The 21,607-nt window shown below is 42.1% G+C and overlaps 2 protein-coding genes across 12 annotated transcripts in view; one reads left to right on the forward strand and one right to left on the reverse strand.

Moving 5' to 3' along the window:
* LOC115163287 (neurobeachin) overlaps nucleotides 1–21,607 on the reverse strand; it is a 284,645-nt gene that overhangs the window by 95,519 nt on the left and 167,519 nt on the right. For all 11 annotated transcript variants that reach the window (XM_029715046.1, XM_029715045.1, XM_029715035.1 and 8 more), the window contains one exon: nucleotides 12,403–12,539. In XM_029715046.1, the coding sequence (XP_029570906.1) occupies nucleotides 12,403–12,539 (137 nt within the window). The remainder of the gene's footprint in view (nucleotides 1–12,402; nucleotides 12,540–21,607) is intronic.
* Nucleotides 9,173–11,508, forward strand: LOC115163290 (putative nucleotidyltransferase MAB21L1). Its single transcript, XM_029715047.1, has one exon. It carries the CDS (start codon nucleotides 9,578–9,580, stop codon nucleotides 10,655–10,657), a length of 1,080 nt encoding a protein of 359 aa, XP_029570907.1. The 5' UTR covers nucleotides 9,173–9,577; the 3' UTR covers nucleotides 10,658–11,508.

Below are 21,607 nucleotides of genomic sequence, written 5' to 3' on the forward strand. Positions count from 1 at the left end.
CTCTCCATATTATGGTAGGCCTTAACCCTACTCTCTCTCTCTCTCTCTCTACATATAATGGTAGGCCTTAACCCTACTCTCTCTCTCCATATAATGGTTGGCCTTAACCCTACTCTCTTTCTCTCTCTCTCTCTCTCTCCATATTATGGTAGGGCTTAACCCTACTCTCTCTCTACATATAATGGTAGGCCTTAACCCTACTCTCTCTCTCTCTCTCTCTCTCTACATATAATGGTAGGCCTTAACCCTACTTTCTCTCTCCATATAATGGTAGGCCTTAACCCTACTCTCTCTCTCCATATTATGGTAGGCCTTAACCCTACTCTCTCTCTCTCTCTCTCTCTCTCTCTCTCTCTCTCTCTCTCCATATTATGGTAGGGCTTAACCCTACTCTCTCTCTCTCCATATTATGGTAGGACTTAACCCTACTCTCTCTCTCTCTCTCTACATATAATGGTAGGCCTTAACCCTACTCTCTCTACATATAATGGTAGGCCTTAACCCTACTCTCTCTCTCCATATTATGGTAGGCCTTAACCCTCTCTCTCTCTCTCTCTCTCTCTCTCTCTCTCTCTCTCTCTCTCTCTCTCCATATTATGGTAGGGCTTAACCCTACTTTCTCTCTCCCCCTGTCACTACAATCTGCATAGAGAGACATTTGTCATCATTAGCTGGGCTCTGACAGTTGGCATCCAGCTTTTCACATCTCCACCACAGGCAATTACGAACCCTTCAGGCCTTATTTGGGTAACATGGCCTAATTTCATCATGGGCCCAGCCACCAGCAATTCATTACTACACAATCCTCTTTATCCCTCCCTTTGTCTTTGTTTTCTGCTGCTCTGCTGTGTGCTCTTATGCTGGAAACACATGGCGTTGAAGGGAGAGAAAGGTTGTGCAATTAATGTGAGATTCATAATGGGCTCCTGCGCTGCAGTAAAGATGCTCTGGTGGAGTATCACAGGGTAACACTGGGTCAGTGGGCCAATGATTACAGTGTCCACCTTTAGACAGGAGAGGCGACATTTCCTACACATGAAGATTAATCACTCTGCCTCTGTTGCTTTGTTGCCTTCCACTCCGTATAGGGGGGAGGAAGGTGCCTCCTCATGTTTGTTCTATATATAGATATATATATATTACACTGTGTACAAAACATTAGGAACTGCTCTTTCCATGACAGACTGACCAGGTGAATCCAGGTGAAAACTATGATCCCTTATAGATGTCACTTGTTAAATCACCTTCAATCAGTGTAGATGAAAGGGAGGAGACAGGTTAAAGAAGGATTTTTAAGCCTTGAGACAATAAAGACATGGATTGTGTATGTGTGCCTTTGAACGGGGTATGGTAGTAGGTGCCAGGCGAACAGGTTCGAGTGTGTCAAGAACTGGAACGCTGTTGGGTTGAGATGGTTTGGGATGAGCTGGACCACAGAGTGAAGGAAAAGCAGCCAACAAGTGCTCAACATGTGTGGGAACTCCTTCAAAGTTGTTGGAAAAGCATTCCTCATGAAGCTGGTTGAGAGAATGCCATGAGTGTGCAAAGCTGTCATCGAGGCAAAGGGTAGCTACTTTGAAGAATCTCATTTATATTTTGATTTGTTTAACACTTTTTTGGTTACTACATGATTCCATATGTGTTATTTCATAGTTTTGATGTCTTCACTATTATTCTACAATGTAGAAAATAGTAAAAATAAAGAAAAACCCTGGAATGATTAGGTGTCCAAACGTTTGACTGGTACTGTATATATATATTGCATTACAAAAACAAACATGAGGGGGCATCTTTCCTCTCCCTGGCAAAACAGACTGGAGATTATACTATAAACTAGTCTACATCAAACCACAAGCCTTTACAATGCTGCTGCTCTAACGACATACCACAAGCCTTTACAATGCTGCTGCTCTAACGACATACCACAAGCCTTAACAATGCTGCTGCTCTAACAACAAACCACAAGCCTTTACAATGCTGCTGCTCTAACAACAAACCACAAGCCTTAACAATGCTGCTGCTCTAACAACAAACCACAAGCCTTTACAATGCTGCTGCTCTAACAACAAACCACAAGCCTTTACAATGCTGCTGCTCTAACAACAAACCACAAGCCTTTACAATGCTGCTGCTCTAACAACAAACCACAAGCCTTTACAATGCTGCTGCTTTAACAACAAACCACAAGCCTTTACAATGCTGCTGCTCTAACAACATACCACAAGCCTTTACAATGCTGCTGCTCTAACGACATACCACAAGCCTTTACAATGCTGCTGCTCTAACAACAAACCACAAGCCTTTACAATGCTGCTGCTCTAACGACATACCACAAGCCTTTACAATGCTGCTGCTCTAACAACAAACCACAAGCCTTTACAATGCTGCTGCTCTAACAACAAACCACAAGCCTTTACAATGCTGCTGCTCTAACGACATACCACAAGCCTTAACAATGCTGCTGCTCTAACAACAAACCACAAGCCTTTACAATGCTGCTGCTCTAACAACAAACCACAAGCCTTTACAATGCTGCTGCTCTAACAACAAACCACAAGCCTTTACAATGCTGCTGCTCTAACAACAAACCACAAGCCTTTACAATGCTGCTGCTCTAACGACATACCACAAGCCTTAACAATGCTGCTGCTCTAACAACAAACCACAAGCCTTAACAATGCTGCTGCTCTAACAACAAACCACAAGCCTTAACAATGCTGCTGCTCTAACAACAAACCACAAGCCTTTACAATGCTGCTGCTCTAACAACAAACCACAAGCCTTTACAATGCTGCTGTTCTAACAACAAACCACAAGCCTTTACAATGCTGCTGCTCTAACAACAAACCACAAGCCTTAACAATGCTGCTGCTCTAACAACAAACCACAAGCCTTAACAATGCTGCTGCTCTAACAACAAACCACAAGCCTTAACAATGCTGCTGCTCTAACAACAAACCACAAGCCTTAACAATGCTGCTGCTCTAACAACAAACCACAAGCCTTAACAATGCTGCTGCTCTAAAACCTTCACGACAACAGCAGAGATATTACCAATAACAGAATAATGACATCGCAGGACACAGTTCCCGTCTCTTACTAATACCTTAACACTGTCATGTACAACAGATACAGCGTTTATCTGTGTGATTATACAGACAGGGGAAGCCACAGCCTGCATCACAAACTGCACCCTATTCCCTATGTAGTGCACATATAGAAAATACCATGGACCCTGGTCAAAAGTAGTACAGGATAGAGGGAATAGGGTGCCATTTGAAATGCAACCATAACCTCAGCATTTCTACACAGCCATGGGCACATACTAAAACAGAAAAATGTATGATCGTTCACAGAATGTTATCCACTTTTTTAAATGGCATACCGCTGATAATACCTCTCATTTTCTGTGTTATTATGCAAAGCCGTGTTGGCAAATGAAACTAAATTATATTTAATTATATTAATGCTAAATTGATGCAAATAAATGCGTGTCATTAATCAGAAAGGCTGACAAGCATTCCATATTGAGGAGAGGAGGGAGGCGGGTGGTGGAGGAGCTGAGATAATTCATTAATTTTCATAATTTCCCCTGTTCTTCTCTCTTCTCTTTCTCGCGCTCCCTCTCGCTCTCTCTCTCGCTCTCCCTCTTTCTCTCCTCCTCTGTCACGGAAATACACACCAAAGTTCTGTTATTCTGATGTGTTTTCTGTAACCCCACCGGGCTGTAGCCTGATAGTCTGTACTATATGAGACCTAGCCTGGGCCCTAGCTGATCACGAGAAGGTCCTTCAGAGCCTCTGGCCGTGTTGTCCCGTCTCCTCACTACTCACACAGAGAGGCTGCTGACACGAGGGCTCTGTCTCAATACGTCTCTATGCAACATCTAGCATCCTTTGTCCTTGCCTCCTCCTAAATCATATTGAAGGTCCAAGGTCCCTCCCCTCTGACCTTTTTCTCCAATGTGTTTTGAGAAGGATGCGAGGTCAGAGGATGTGAGGAATCAAGGAAATATGAATTGAGAAAGAGCCGGGGAGGGAGGAGGCAAACACAGGGAGGCTGCTGACACGAGGAGGGGGTATAACAGATGAAGAAAGGGGGGGTCGTTGATCCAGAGGGTGGAAGACACAAGGCCCAGAAATTAACGGGCTACCCCACAGAGACACCATATTGTCTGGAATAATGATATTCAGATTATTAAAAACCCCAATGACAATGTCATTTTGAGATTAATACATTTTGTGGGGGGACATGTCAAAGTGAGTCCCCATCCCGAGAGGGTTAAGAGTATTATTTATCCCAGTGTGAGGCCTAATGCTGATCACACATGTCTTAAATGCCACCCTCTTAATCTGAGTCCTATTGCACTGCCACTCCATTAGAGACTGTTGGTATAATCTGGATTTGATTTGGTGACTGAACCTCTCCTTGGCTGCCTTCCATCCCCAGTCTTCTATAATGCACAGCGAGATAGACGACAGAATAACATGGATGACCCTATTTGTCATGTTCTAAAAGGATTATCAATAGAGAAACACACTGACTATTAATATCCTCAATTAGTTGACTTTAATGGCCACATTATGAGATGCTGTTATTACTATTGAGACTTTTAAATTGTTAATATGGTCTTAGATTAATTTGGTCTGTCTTAATAAAATGAATATTATTATGGTTTTAGCTGGGTTTGGTCTTAACCATTTATACTAATGGTGTCTATCATGCACCACTGTACATTTATAAAAAAAATATTTTTATATAGTAAATGTTTACACTGTCTGGGGCGATGGATTTGTGGCATCGAAAATGTATGTTATATTGTCAATTTAGACGTGTAATTGTCAAACTGAAAAATCTCATGTCCATTTTCAGGCCGTGTGTGTGTGCGTGATAAACTATGGTGTCATCACAAAGCCATTTCAGCTATTAGACAAGAACTGTTGACCCCATTTCCGACCAATGACAGGAGGATCAGTCTTACTAAAAGAAAGAGAAAAATGAAGAATGGAGGGGAAAAGGAGAAGTGCAGTAAAAACAAAGAAGCCTTCTACACAAAGAGGCTGGGTCACATGGTAGGACGTAGAAGTCATTGTATTGATTTACACAATCATACATAAAGCTGGAGTGTCAGAGACTGGACTGATGTTATTCTGGGTCAGAATAGAAAAAGGCCCCATACTACAGTCATGCATTGGGCTGTGGGGTCAGAAATAGGGTCTATTGAAATTAGGCCGGGTCAGAGATAGGCGCTAACCCATATCTGCTTTAGTGGATCTAACACAGAGACCATGCAGGATAGTGTAGATCTGAGTAGAGTAGAACAGGTTATTAGTGTAGATCTATAGTAGAGTAGACCAGATTGCTATATAGTGTAGATTTGTGTAGAGTAGACCAGGGGTGTGTTCAGAACGGTGTGCAATGTTTAATTCACACACAAACGTACCTCAAAGGCTGTTGAAGAACATTGCACACTGTTTTGGGGAAACGTGTCATTCAGTACAAACCGTCATGCAACGTAGCAAACGCTGAACCGAACTGAACGCACCTCAGGTTGTTAGATCTAAACATGAACATTTACATGTAGCTCTGTGTAGAGTAGTCCAGGTTGTTAGATCTAAACATGAACATTTACATGTAGCTCTGTGTAGAGTAGTCCAGGTTGTTAGATCTAAACATGAACATTTACATGTAGATATGTGTAGAGTAGTCCAGGTTGTTAGATCTAAACATGAACATTTACATGTAGCTCTGTGTAGAGTAGTCCAGGTTGTTACATGTAGATCTGTGTAAAGTAGTCCAGGTTGTTAGATCTAAACATGAACATTTACATGTAGATCTGTGTAGAGTAGTCCAGGTTGTTAGATCTAAACATGAACATTTACATGCAGATCTGTGTAGAGTAGTCCAGGTTGTTACATGTAGATCTGTGTAGAGTAGTCCAGGTTGTTAGATCTAAACATGAACATTTACATGTAGATCTGTGTAGAGTAGTCCAGGTTGTTACATGTAGATCTGTGTAGAGTAGTCCAGGTTGTTAGATCTAAACATGAACATTTACATGTAGATCTGTGTAGAATAGTCCAGGTTGTTAGATCTAAACATGAACATTTACATGTAGCTCTGTGTAGAGTAGTCCAGGTTGTTAGATCTAAACATGAACATTTACATGTAGATCTGTGTAGAATAGTCCAGGTTGTTACATGTAGATCTGTGTAGAGTAGTCCAGGTTGTTAGATCTAAGCAGCCACATGCTTTAGATTAAAGAGGTGATAATCCTGAAGAAAATCCCCTCCTCTATCACGTAGAGGGATGACCAGCCTCATGGCCACACTGACACACACACACACACACACACTGACACACACTGACACACACTGACACACACACACACACACACACACACACACACACACACACACACACACACACACACACACAAACGTGGAGTTGGAAGTAGACTGTAGACTAGTCTGGCTCTAATAAAGGCCAGTATACCTGCTGATCTACAGAGAGAGAGAGAGGGAGAGAGATTGAAAAGAGGTGCCGGTTTTCCTCCTATCTCTCTCCACATGGAACCAGTATAGAATTTCCTACATTCGCAAAACACTCCATGAAAGTGACTAAGAAAAATCTACACTGGGAAGTGGTAGCTAGTACCTAGCTTTGACAATATATAACCCCAAACGATTTCTGTTGACTATCAATCTAAAATAATAATTAAGGTTATGAATTTAATAAACTATATTTCACACTTAATTTGAAATAATATTTTCGTAGTAGACCTTTAGATGGGCCTAGAGTAATGACGTGTTCTCTTGGCAAGGTCTATCCCAGCACCCCCATGTGTTGTCATATCTGTACCTGCCTGGTAACAGTGGGACATTAATTATGATTGGGCTGATGCTGCTGACAGAGCCTTCCAGACTGGCTGGCATGATAGTGGGAGACACCTATCCATCACACACACACACACACACACACACACACACACACACACACACACACACACACACACACACACACACACACACACACACAGACAGACTACACCGGGAACTGACAAGGTGCAGTCTATCCTGATAACGTGTGGTTCAGTGCAGAAGTGTTGGTGCAGATGAGTGTACACGTCTTTGTGTTCTGTACCTGCTCTCTGCAACTTTGCCGTTTGACGCCTTTTTCAAAGCTCATACTGAACCTTCAGAGACGGGAAGCCACGATGATCACTACTTTTAAAGCTAGAGCTGGTTCCGAGATAGGGAGATGATTTGGTGATAACTACAGTGATTGTTCAGTGATTTGGTGTGGGGGAAGGACATATTTACTGTGCAGAAATGTGCAGCAACTTCGTCTGCATAAAAATATCTAGTCTACTGGTGTTGTACATAAATGTGTCTTGCTTCCATTGAGGTCTTGATAACATAATAATCTGTTTTATATTAGTAATACGATTGGAATAGTTAAGTATTTTTGTAGCAGTAATATGAATATTGTAGACCAAGCCAATGTTGTGTTGTTTATGTAGGCCTCATTTACTTCTGATGAAAATACTAGGCCTACTCAAGTCAATTATATATATATATATATATATATATATATATATATATATATATATATATATATATATATATATATATATATATATATATATACATATATACATACATACATAAAATTAGGCTAAAATAATCATCATAATAATAATAATGATAAAGTATAGTTTTCTTTTCGTCGCAATTGTTTAATTTTGTTTAATTTGTTCTTTCATCATATTCGTGATAATTGTAAACACTGCTCACACAACACTCACCTGGAATGATGCCTACAATGTGCAACATCAATCATTTGTAACGGCCTGCTTCTGAAAACCTTGTGTTCACAATCTGTTTTTGTAGACAAAACGCCGTTATACAATATTGTGAACTAAAAAATAATCGGAATCGCGTATTTCAACGAACTAACAAGATGCTTGCAATAAAACATTTACCAATGCTGAAAAAGAATACATATTGGAAATATATTAAAATGCCTACACGTGTAGATTACAGTCTTACAAGACAGTGGTATAGCTAATGGTAATATCTATGCCATCTTCATTTTTCTTCACTGAAAATATGAGTGTCCTACTTCATTTGACAAGTTCATCCTTCAATTAATGAGGAATAGTAGGCCTATTTCATACATTGAAATAGCGAAAAATATTAACATTCAAATTCAAAAACGTGTTAATTGAAAAGTAGGCCTGAAGATGTATTTTATTGCGTTGAATAGCCTATACAACGACACTGTACGAAAAAAACGATGAACTTCTAAAGGGCTTTGTACCTTTATGTTATCATTAGCCTATTTATGCTGGAAAAGAAAACTGCGAAAATTAACCGGTCCACTATTTTTTAACTACTACAATGTTCCAGGTATACATGCATTATTGTCAAAATAACCAGCGTGTGATTTCACAGGCCTAATAATTATACAATAGCCTAGCCTACTGATATGCTGAAGACGTAAACCCATCTAATATAGGTTATTTCAACATGTAGTAGGATGTTTTTTTCTCCGGACACTGCATTCCACATTCCTATGTGAAATGTCCCTGTTGAATAGATTTAGCAGTGTGAATCGTCTGTCAAAGCAAAAAATAAAATAAAAGACATAACCCCACGCAACGACTGTCATCAAATCTGTCATTCTAGTCGTCGTGTCTAACATTAGATCCGCTACCATCCTTAGGCTGTGGACAATACAGACACACTAATCTACAAGAATAAAACAAAACGAAAATCTGAGAAAGCAAGAATAATAAACACGAGAAAAATGCTACTTAAAATGTGTTTTATTCCAAAACAGATAAATAAGCAAAACATTGACATTTTATAGCCTACCTACTGTAGCATACAACCATGCAGTCTAAAATGAGCAGTTGAAGAAAATCCGTTAAAATGTCAAAAAGACTTCCTGAAAGTGGGCTCTGTTTTTTTCTCTCGCCAATGCGTAGGTGGACTTCCTATCCTCGACATTACTACCTTTAGTTTAAATTGTATATAAAACCCGGGAATTAATTTGCGTTCGATAAACTGGAGGCGGTGACGAATCAGATGGCCATTGGACATCCTCGTTCCTAACCCTCCCTTTATAATTTCCCGAAGAGCGTCCGGGCTGTTAAACACAGAAAGACTCAGCCGCCTCCACAACGCCCTCACACACACACACACACGCAGACTGCACCGCGCACTTTCACATGTGGATCCATAACTACAGCAGTGATTATAGAGATAACAAAAACGAGGTTATTTTGACTACTGACGTGAGGGCGTGTAATATGGACTTTTGATAATTATTCGCAAATCGAAGGACATACTTTTTCAACTGCAGTTCATTGCAAAAGCTTATGATTTAGACCAGCGAGGTTATTACGCATGTGCCCCAACTAGCAAGAGGCTGGGTTTGGTCTTGTGGAACACATTTTTTTCTTTTTAATAGCGTTCTTTCTTCTCTAAAATTGGCTCCCGTACAAACAGCCGCGTTGGATCCGTCGGCTTACTGCGAGACTCCGGTCTACAACCCGGATCTCTGCCCTAACATGATAGCCGCCCAGGCCAAGCTGGTATACCACCTCAACAAATACTACCAGGAGAAATGTCAATCTCGGAAGGCGGCCATCTCCAAGACCATCCGGGAGGTGTGCAAGGTGGTGTCGGACGTCTTGAAGGAGGTGGAGGTGCAGGAGCCCCGCTTCATCAGCTCTCTCAACGAGATGGACAACCGCTTCGAGGGGCTAGAGGTCATCTCCCCCACGGAGTTCGAGGTGGTGCTCTACCTCAATCAGATGGGGGTGTTTAACTTCGTGGATGATGGGTCTCTGCCGGGCTGCGCCGTGCTCAAGCTGAGCGACGGCCGCAAGAGGAGCATGTCTCTCTGGGTAGAATTCATCACCGCCTCCGGCTACCTCTCTGCTCGCAAGATCCGCTCCAGATTTCAGACCCTAGTGGCGCAGGCCGTGGATAAATGCAGCTATAGAGATGTTGTCAAAATGGTGTCTGACACCAGCGAGGTGAAGTTACGCATCAGAGACAGATACATCGTTCAGATCACCCCGGCTTTCAAATGCACCGGGATCTGGCCCCGCAGCGCAGCGCACTGGCCCCTACCGCACATCCCCTGGCCGGGGCCCAACAGGGTAGCCGAGGTAAAGGCCGAAGGATTCAATCTTCTCTCTAAAGAGTGCTACTCGTTGAACGGAAAACAAAGTTCGGCAGAGAGCGACGCCTGGGTCCTGCAGTTCGGCGAGGCCGAGAACCGCCTACTCCTGGGAGGCTGCAGGAAGAAATGTCTGTCGGTCCTTAAGACGTTACGGGACCGGCACCTTGAGCTGCCTGGGACGCCCCTCAACAACTACCACATGAAGACTCTGGTTTCTTATGAGTGTGAAAAACATCCACGGGAGTCTGACTGGGACGAGAACAACCTCGGGGACCGTTTGAACGGGATTCTATTGCAGCTTATTTCGTGTTTGCAGTGCAGGAGGTGTCCCCATTACTTCCTGCCTAATCTAGACCTGTTCCAGGGGAAACCTCATTCTGCTCTAGAAAATGCAGCCAAACAGACCTGGCGACTGGCGAGAGAGATTCTGACCAACCCCAAAAGCTTGGAGAAACTCTGAGGTAAATGTGTGTTGTAGTGAAGGCGGGTCAGTGAGAGGCCTGGTGATGTATCAAAGGACTATGGACAGAAATGATCACTGCACCCCTGTTTTATTCACCGTCTTGTAAAATGTGACTATCCTCTGACGATGAAGACGTTTACTCTGAGATCATTTTTATTACATTTAGTCAAATATGACCCTTCTCTTAATTCTATTCTGTGATGTCCTAATTTAGGAGCAAATTGTACCATCAATCCACATTCAAGGTTAGGTTACAATGCAGTGTTAATCTTTCGTTCTTTCTCTCCATGCCCACGGTTGTCTAAATCGTTTATTTGCTTAAATGCTTTAAAATAAAGCCCCCATACAAGCCTTGACAAAATAACTGTACAATTTCTACTGTAAATACATTCATAGGTTGTGATTCCAGTGGTCTGAAATTGTGAATGTTGTTCTGTGACATGTAAACTTAAGAGCTCAATTCCACCTTTTAAAGTAGAACGCCTGAACATTTTTTTATTTGGTAGAAAATAAATTAGTACATTCATTTCAGTGATAGTCTGCTGTATCTGTTGTCGGTGGACATTTTCACATTTTGAAAGTTTACATTTTGATGGTATTATCTGTTACGTTAAAAAAAACATTCCATAAACATACTTGAATTCTTATTTAAAGTATACTCGATCATTTTTGTTTGTACCTTGATAACATGATAAAACCTGAAAATAAGAAAATATATATAAATACAGTCTAATTGAAAAGAAAAAATGCACTTGAAATACACTGGATTATAACATTTGTGATCTGATTTTTTATTCCTGTCTCTGATTTAATTTAAACAGTTAGCCTAATAAAAACGAGCTATGTAATATTTGTGTCCCAATCATGATTAATGAAATGTATAACTTGTATTTTTTTTATCACATACAGGCCATATTTATTACCGGCACCATACATGAGTATTTTATAGGCCTAGTTAACCCATTTTAAATTACGCAAATATAGTTTGTTATATCTCTATTAGTTCCGGCTAAAGGCCTATCCTAAATATTGTATCTATCAGGTTGTCTACGTTATAATAATAATAGGCTGTCTAATTAAAAGCTTTTATAGGCTTAAGGCTGTTGGGGAAAACACGTATGAGAGGTACGGTTGGGGTTAGACATTAGGTCTATATTTCTAATATACAGTCCACACGAAGACTGCGAAAAACCAGGTGTTTTGAACCCGTAATTGTGCAAATGTCTATGTTACAACGTTAGTATTAGCCTAATAGTGCAACTGGCTATCCCATGTCCATACACAGTCGCCATATTTATAAACAATGATAATATTGGTCTAAAATCGAACCGATATCGTAGGCTCTCGTTTGATGACATGGGTTTACAGGTTTTGAGGGGATCCTAATATCAATACATTTGTAAAATATTGTAGGCCAGGTTCTCTCCAGGTGGAGCCTCGCGCGCGTATAAGCCTAGGCTCGTCTACATTCTGGGAATCCAAATGGTACAAGGTTTCAATTAGATCACATTTTCTAAAATGCTCCACAATCTCCTAATGTTTGAATTGTTGCACATGTGTGAACCTGGATCATTTTTTTACATCTCTAAATCACAATTTGTGTCTTGCAAAAGAAAGGAACCTGGGGTCTATGCGGGCCCAGCCTAAACATGAACATGACTCAGTAAAGTGAACTTGAATGTGACCAAAAGCGTGGGGTAATCGCATGTCAAACAGAAAGGGAACGTGGCGGTTAGACTTACCGAGGAGTCAAGCCGTTTGAAGGAGGGGTCATCCTCGTCCACTTCGAAATATATCTCGGTCGTCGTGATGGAGAGCGTCCCTCGTGCCACTATTACCGGGGCCACGAGCTGGGCCGGGGTGCTGAGGACCACTGGGCCTATAATGTGTAACACACGGTGCATCAGATATAAGGACAAACAATGTATGGTCTTTAACAATTCCTAACAAATAATTTGATTTCTTTGATTGTGAATTATTATCAAATTTGAGTCTACTTCGATTTAGTCAGAGACGATATTGAGACGATGTAATGTATAGGATGCAAATTCTACAATTTCTTCTTAATTTGGGCACATGCACGGTTCTTAATGATAATGGTAACAGGTTTTCATTCAGAGTGATTATATTTGATGCAAACTGGAATTACTCCTTCAGGTTAAATACAGGACACGGCTCCATTATGAGTTTCCCTCTGGAGGGAATAACAGGTTATTTACAACCAAATCGCTATTCGGCCTATTCAACAAGCATTTAGGCCTATATACATTCTAGGCTTTCAAAACTATATGAAGCTAATTTACGTAAGTAATAACGATTTGAACTAAAGGCGCGTGCGGTGCAATAGGGCCAGCAGTGTCATATGGTCTATCAGAACTTAACCAGAGATGGAGGAGCGCTTGTCAATATGATGACTGGTCACTTATAGGATTTTATTATTCATATTTGCATACTAATATTTTTCATAACAATTATTTCAGTTACTATAATGACAACTGGGGCCACTAAATGAGAGATACAACACCACCCCAAACTACTGTTACTATATGCATAGCATACTAAACTAATTCTATGTTTTTGGAAAACCTTTGAGGGAAAATAAAAGCGCATATATTTGTGCTGACAATATCCGTTTAGTATTTATTTACGATGGCTTTTTGACCCCTGATCAGCAGACGGGATCACATGCAATCTCTCTGCTTCCACCCGTCTTCCTCCATCTCTCCTCCTGTCCTCTCCTCTCCCTCCATCCTCCATGTTCTATTTGGATCAGTGTCGCTGAGGCGCGCTGCTCCAGTGATTTGTCTCGAGCTCAAATGAAAGCTTTTGAAATTGGGATATTTATCGATCGCGTGAACTCCAAAGAGCCACTTTAATGTCTCATCAATCTTAATATTGTGGTCCTCAACCAATTATGCCCGATACTGTTGCGAGATTACAAGTGGATTTTGGTTTCAATTCCCTGGGCTCTCTTTCATTGTGCTAACAGAGCGCTCAGGAATAGTGGAATCGGCTTTCCTACTCTTTCTCTCTGCCTGCCCTAGCTGCCTGTAATAAACTCTCTGACTGTATTACACTGATCTTATCTGATTACACTATCACCGTTTAGCATGTGCTTTACAAGCTGTACTAAACATGCAATATCCCGGGTCTAATAACGTTGCAGTCGTAGGCCTATGAAAACATATAACCCTAATATGCCTCACAACATATTAATGAATAGATACTACACAATGCACTGACATATAATGTATAACCCATAATAAATACCTACATGTACATATAATGTATAACCTATAATAAATACCTACATGTACATATAATGTAATATTATACAAAAGGCTATAATTACTGCGATATGCTCACAGAATAAAAAGCAAGGCCTTTGCAAATGAAACGAAACGTGATCAAAACATTACTTATTATTCGAATACTCATATTTATCACTGTCATTACCATTTATTAGCCTATGTAATTATCTTATAATGACACTTGTTCTTAATGTTGTTTCCACATTTAGGCACATATTAAACCCGCCCCATGTTAGGCTACATTTGAATAGAGAATTCGGCCGACGTCTCAGTAAACGGACAGATATAGTTTTACAGTCGATGCTGTTGCAAGAGATTCCCATCAACCTGAAAGGTTTGTCTTTCTGCAACATAAACTCTCTATTCAAAGCCCCCCCCCAGAGAGAAAGAGAATAATAAGACGTTGGCGGGTACGAGAACCATTGTGTTGTGGCCTGAAGGGACTCTGGTACAGAGAGAGACAATACAGCCTTAATCCACTGGATCCACCGCGCTACAGGGACGGGATTAAACTGTAATCCCTCTAGGGATACTCCATAATTCGGAGTTAGTATTAAAACGTTTACACAACAATAATAATAAATGATACAGGTTTCCATATGCCAAAGGACTGGATTCCGTTAATACGTGAGCTATAACGCTATATTTTTGGAGCGGTTTTCTTAGAATTTCCTTTAGAAAAAGTTATAGTAGTAATAATAATAATATTATATTATATATTACACACACACACACACACACACACACACACACACACACACACACACACACACACACACACACACACACACACACACACACACACACACACACACACACACACACACACACACACACAGTCCTTTTACGCAGATGGTCCTCAAAATAATATTTCAGAAACATTTAAATTGTACATGCGGCAAATCATTACATTTCTAGATAAAATAATTCCAGTTATAATATTCTATTACATAGTCCTAGTTTCTTGGTGTTATAGTTGTATTTTGTCTGTACTCTATTGTTGAATGTCTACGAGGCTGGTAAACTGTTAAACAGTCTGGTCTGATGAAGACAGTCTCAGTGATGTCACTGCTGCACTGCTACACAAGGCATTCTGGGTAGTGTCAAAATCCCGAATGCCCAACATGCCTCTCAAAGGCTTGAATAAATCTAAGATGTACCTTTACAGAGCACTCTTTTTTACCAGGGCACATAGGCCATTAGGGTGCCATTAGGGAATCAGGCTAAAACAGTTCAATTTATTGTCATATATGCAAGAAAGATTATGGTAGTAATTTCCTAAACATGTAATATAGTCAGTAATATTATATGTAATTCAAAACATCCTGAGCAGTGCACTTTTTTATGCGGTTTTGTCTAAGTATTTATGACAATATTATCTTGCACTCATAAGGCTAATTATTACCCACGTAAGGGCTAAAATGATGCCAGAGAGCGAGCGAGACAGAGAGAGACAGAGTGCGACCGAGACAGAGAGAGATATGTTAATGGTGTACTCCACTCGTTAGGTCATGATAATGTCTCCTTGAAAGAGTACAGCCTGTCTTTGAATGGTCCATTCAAAGGTCTGTCAGTTAAGATCATTAATATCTCAACCAAAACAGTAAACTGCCACTATCAAAACACCTCCTCTCCTCTCCTCTCCTCTCCTCTCCTCTCCTCTCCTCTCCTCTCCTCTCCTCTCCTCTCCTCTCCTCTCCTCTCCTTGTGAGTTGGGTTACAGATGAGTAGACAAAAGGAGTGTGTTGATGCCAGTGAGAGCAGACGGTGTTGCCAGTGTTCAGGGGGAGTGAAACTAATCATGGGTTTGGTAACCACAGGGCAGGCCCCGCCCGGCCCCATAGCTAGCTGGGCCCAGGGTAAGCCACGCCCCCTCTGGCAGCAGACACTGACCTGATGGTTGGTTGGCAGGAGGAGAGAGAGAGAGAGAGAGAGAGGAGGAAGAGGAGGAGGAGAGAGAGAAAGAGATATGGGGAGAGACAGAGTGAGAGGGCAAGAGAGAGAAAGATAGAGAAAGAGGAGGAGGAGAAAGGCTGTCAACACACAGGGAGGATCTCCCACTTAGACTGCTCAGGGCAGAGAGAGATAGATTATAGATATAGAGCACACCAACTGTAGCATATAGATATAGAGCACATAGACAGAACACTACATAATGTCCTGCACTTTGGAATTGTCAGTCTGAGATAGCTAGGGCTCCCCTGTTGGTCAGAATGTGAACATACCTTTAACTTTACCATGATGCAATATTTGATTTAAAAAAAAATGTTTTTGAAGGGTTTTTGAATGTTCCAAAAATAAATGTTTTGACCAAAATTTTATTAAGGTTGGAATTGATAACATGTTCTAAATGATGTACATATAAAGAAAGTTTCCATTTAGACTTTTCTGTACTCATTGTAACTGGTCCAGTTGATTTTGGATGGTGTTTCTTTATAGCTATTTTTGTTTCTTTTGCCGTTTTAATTGAAAACAATCACACTAAGGTACTTAATTTTTACGTAGAAATGATTTGATATTGAGATAAAAATTGCTATATTGGACTTTTAAAGGGCAGTACATTTTCATTAAATAAACACACAGTGATTTGTTAGACATACAGCGATTATTTAAAAATACAATTACACAGAATGCATTGGGGCTTTAAGGACAATACTAATAAAAAGCCTCATCGTACCTCTTGAGATTCTGGACAGAAGCTAGTCATTGCAGATCTCTAAAGCTACCCCCACTTACATGGCAACACTATAGCTACAATTATATTTCTCTTTGTCAGGATGCCAACATAACAGTAAACTATGATATTTTAAAAGAAACAGCAGCTACAGTATATCATATTTTCTTTATTATTTTCTCAACTGTCTTAGGATGAAATTTTCTCCTCAGAAAAAAACTGTTTTTTTTAGAATGTCTCTGAGCTTGACAGGGGAGGCACAGCAACCAGATTCTCTCTCCCTCAGTCCATTTGCTGCTTTATAATCCTTGTGATTGGAACATAGTAAACGTTTCAGGAATTTATGATGGCTGCCAGGATCCACTATTGTATTCCAGTAAAACGCTTGCATCAGGCATAAAACCACCACAGCGCTTGCTGCTCTTATTTCAGGCACCAGTTGTTTGCAGCGTTCAGGCAGTGTATCGGACTGTTGAACAGCTCCTCTTGATCTATATTCACAACCAGACTGAACTCTGGATAACTATCCTCTGTGAGGCTAAGGCAATTATACCTAAAGCAGCAGAAAGCACAGTTCTGACTGGAGAGTTTGGCCCACAGAGCTGGAGCCTGGTGCCATATAACCAGGAGGTGGGTTGGAGAACATTATGAGAACACTGTGAGAGCACTATGAGAACACTAAAACACTATAAGGGGGTTTGGATAACTCTATTGTTAGCAGAGACATTCCTGGCTGGCCAGGGTCAGACCAATAAGGTATTTAAATAACCTAAGCTACTTGGCAGAAATAACCATCAAATGTTTTAATGAAGACAATAAATATTACAGTTATGATTATAACTACTGTTCCCTGTAGGAGGAAACCTGCAGCAACATCAAAACGGTGTACTTGCGCGCTGTCATGGCAACCCGAGGCTCAAACCTACAGGAAACAGTGGTAACCCTGATAATGTACACTTTACACACTGCCGCAGCCCAAGGCTCAAACATGCAGGGAACTGTGGTAACCCGAACAAATGCGCAACCTGCGCGGTGCCTAACACCAACTGCCGGACCCAGCCATAAGAACACTAGGAGCCACACTAGGAGCCACACTAGGAGCCACACTAGGAGCCACACTAGGAGCAGGTACAAGGTATTTGGGGAACCCCAACAGGCTGCAGCACAGATATCACCAATCGTCATGCCCCTGAACAATGCCCAAGAAGCTGCCACACCCCTAATGGAGTTAGCACGCACACCGCTAGGCAACCCTTCTCCTTTGCTGTCATTTGTCAGGGAGATAGCCAATGAGAAAATGTTGCTTTGAAAGCGCACTACTGAGCTGGATTAGCCAAAAAGACAAAAAGCGGGTCACAAATGCGGATATCCTTGGTCCTATCCATATATGTGCGTAAAGCGTGCACCAGACACAGGCCATACAACCTCCGTTGTTCACTGAAAGCAAACAAAGGAGGTGAGAAAAGGAACAGCTCGAAAGCCAGGGACCTGTAAGACATAAGCATAACCTTGGGAGCAAAAGCTGCATTAGGAGGTAACATCACTTTAGAGTCGCCAGGCGCGAATTCCAAACAGGAAGGGTGTACTGATAGTGAGTGGAGATCGCCAATGCGTTTGGCAGACTCTAAGGTCATAAGCAGGGCAGTCTTGTAGGAAAGGACCTTCAGGTCCACCGACTTGAATCATTCAAACGGAGGCTCACACAGAGCATCCAGGACCAAAGCAAGGTTGCATGCCATAGGCTTAGACACCGGTCTGAGCCAACGTACGCCTTTCAGGAACCGCACCACCTCGTAGAGGGCACATCTGCCGACTGTATAGTCGTAATAACATTCAAGAATAAACCCCTAGCCGTCAAATTCAACCTTTCAGGGACCAAACCCAATCCATCGGGCATGTGCAAACGAGCCCAGCCTCCTCCAAACCTTCTACATTCATGAATTCGCCATAACCTGGTAGCACCAGCCTGGCTGAATGAGGGGAATACCAGGTCGCCTGTAGCTCATCTGCAAAATCTTTAAATAGGGGTAAGCGACACTTCACCGCTGCAGGGACAGGAGGTAAATACCTTCCCCAATACCTTCCCCTCTGCTGCAGGGGAGAAGACGGCCAATCCACCCCCAGGTGATCTGCAGCCCTACAACACAGCTTCGTCAAATGCACATTAACCACCAATGATTCACTCTCCCCTGCCGAACTGATCGGACATCTGATTCACACTGAAAACCCTCCAGAGCCAACCAGGAGAGTATATCATCCCCGGAATACAAACTCTGAACACTGACAGAAAAACCGGAATGAGCCTCACTCGGCTGGGATGACACCCCTCTCAACTCCGACCACCGCTGCTGCTCTCTCCTGGCCTCAGACAATCCCATTTCCAAGGTTGCTTCACCTGAAGACCCTTCGCCAGCAACCCCAATCTTTCTCACAAAGTCAGCCCAACGGCCAAAAGAAGTTGAACACCCCTGGAGATAATGGTCACACAAACTGGTCCAAGGCAAAGCCTCCTGAGTGTGTTTCCACCCCAGGCAAACAGGACAGCACTTGTGAATATCTTTAGGGCACGCTCAGAGGTATACATCTGGGTGGTTAGCCTTTTTGAACTAACTCTTACCACTGGCCATCTTACTCAAGCAAGGAAGCAGTGCCTACAAAAGCAGAGCAGAAAGTTGTGGGTTTTTAGCCAACACAAATCCTACCCAAGCAAGGAAGCATTAGCCTCACAAGGAGAGCAGAAAGTAGTTAGCATTTAGCAAACACAAAAACCGATACAAAGCCAAAAATTGCAACATCTAGGGGGATGAGCACTCTCTACCCACTAACAGACACCTAAGTTGGAGCTGAATCTCATGGTCTTCATGTGCTTGAAAAGTTTGCAACCAGACCAGACTGCGTGACACGTTCTTCCTTCAGGCGAGCTTTAGAGCAAAGAATTGAGGAAACGAATGCGAGCCCTGGTATTCTAGCCAGGAAGGCGGGGCTTCTGAGGACGGGCTCGGCATTCCGTTTCCTTCAGGTGAATGTGATTGGTTGTCGACTCCCCAAGTATGTTATACCGAATGACCGACTGAAAGGGAACTAAGGTTTAACATTAAACTGGCCAGGACTGGACGGGAGGTTCATTAGCTGCATTATTAACCACACGACTGCTATACTTCTACATCCATCCAGTCTGTACTGCTCTACCTCTACATCCATCCAGTCTGTACTGCTTTACCTCTACATCCATCCAGTCTGTACTGCTCTACCTCTACATCCATCCAGTCTGTACTGCTCTACCTCTACATCCATCCAGTCTGTACTGCTTTACCTCTACATCCATCCAGTCTGTACTGCTCTACCTCTACATCCATCCAGTCCGTACTGCTCTACCTCTACATCCATCCAGTCCGTACTGCTCTACCTCTACATCCATCCAGTCTGTACTGCTTTACCTCTACATCCATCCAGTCTGTACTGCTTTACCTCTACATCCATCCAGTCTGTACTGCTCTACCTCTACATCCATCCAGTCCGTACTGCTCTACCTCTACATCCATCCAGTCCGTACTGCTCTACCTCTACATCCATCCAGTCTGTACTGCTTTACCTCTACATCCATCCAGTCTGTACTGCTTTACCTCTACATCCATCCAGTCCGTACTGCTCTACCTCTACATCCATCCAGTCTGTACTGCTCTACCTCTACATCCATCCAGTCTGTACTGCTTTACCTCTACATCCATCCAGTCTGTACTGCTCTACCTCTACATCCATCCAGTCTGTACTGCTCTACCTCTACATCCATCCAGTCTGTACTGCTTTACCTCTACATCCATCCAGTCTGTACTGCTCTACCTCTACATCCATCCAGTCCGTACTGCTCTACCTCTACATCCATCCAGTCCGTACTGCTCTACCTCTACATCCATCCAGTCTGTACTGCTTTACCTCTACATCCATCCAGTCTGTACTGCTTTACCTCTACATCCATCCAGTCCGTACTGCTCTACCTCTACATCCATCCAGTCTGTACTGCTCTACCTCTACATCCATCCAGTCCATACTGCTCTACCTCTACATGTGTAACTCTGTGTTGTTGTATGTGTCGAATTGCTTTGCTTTATCTTGGCCAGGTCCTAATTGTAAATGAGAACTTGTTCTCAACTTGCCTACCTGGTTAAATAAAGGTAAAATAAATAAAAATGTAAAAAATAAAATCCAGTCTGTACTGCGCTACCTCTACATCCATCCAGTCTGTACTGCTCTACCTCTACATCCATCCAGTCTGTACTGCTCTACCCCTACATCCATCCAGTCTGTATTGCTATACATCCATCCAGTCTGTACCGCTCTACTCTACATCGATCCAGTGTATATTACTCTACCTCTAGATCCATCCAGTCTGTATTGCTCTACCTCTACATCCATCCAGTATGTATTGCTCTAACCCTACATCCATCCAGTCTGTATTGCTGCTCTACATCCATCCAGCCTGTACTGCTCTACCCCTTCATCCATCCAGTCTGTATTGCTATACATCCATCCAGTCTGTACCGCTCTACTCTACATCCAGTCTGTATTGCTCTACCTCTACATCCATCCAGTCTGAACTGCTCTACCTCTACATCCATCCAGTCTGTACTGCTCTACCTCTACATCGATCCAGTCTGTACTGCTCTACCTCTACATCCATCCAATCTGTATTTCTCTATCTCTACATCCATCCAGTCTATATTGCTGCTCTTCATCCATCCAGTCTGTACTGCTCTACCTCTACATCCATCCAGTCTGTACTGCTCTACCCCTATATCCATCCAGTCTATACATCTCAGGACCTGATAGAACAGTGTGGCTCAGTTGGTAGATGAGGGTGCTTGCAATGCAAGGATTGTGAGATTGATTCCTACTGGGGCCCCCCATTTAAAAATGTATGCACACACTATGGATAAAAGCGTCTGCTTAATTGCATTAATTATT

This window comes from Salmo trutta, chromosome 26, assembly GCF_901001165.1.
Source record: "Salmo trutta chromosome 26, fSalTru1.1, whole genome shotgun sequence".
Lineage (NCBI taxonomy): Eukaryota > Metazoa > Chordata > Actinopteri > Salmoniformes > Salmonidae > Salmo > Salmo trutta.

What these genes read in the sequence shown, in the direction of transcription:
- LOC115163290 (XM_029715047.1), top strand. Translation starts at nt 9,578, where the DNA reads ATGATAGCCGCCCAGGCCAAGCTGGTATACCACCTCAACAAATACTAC.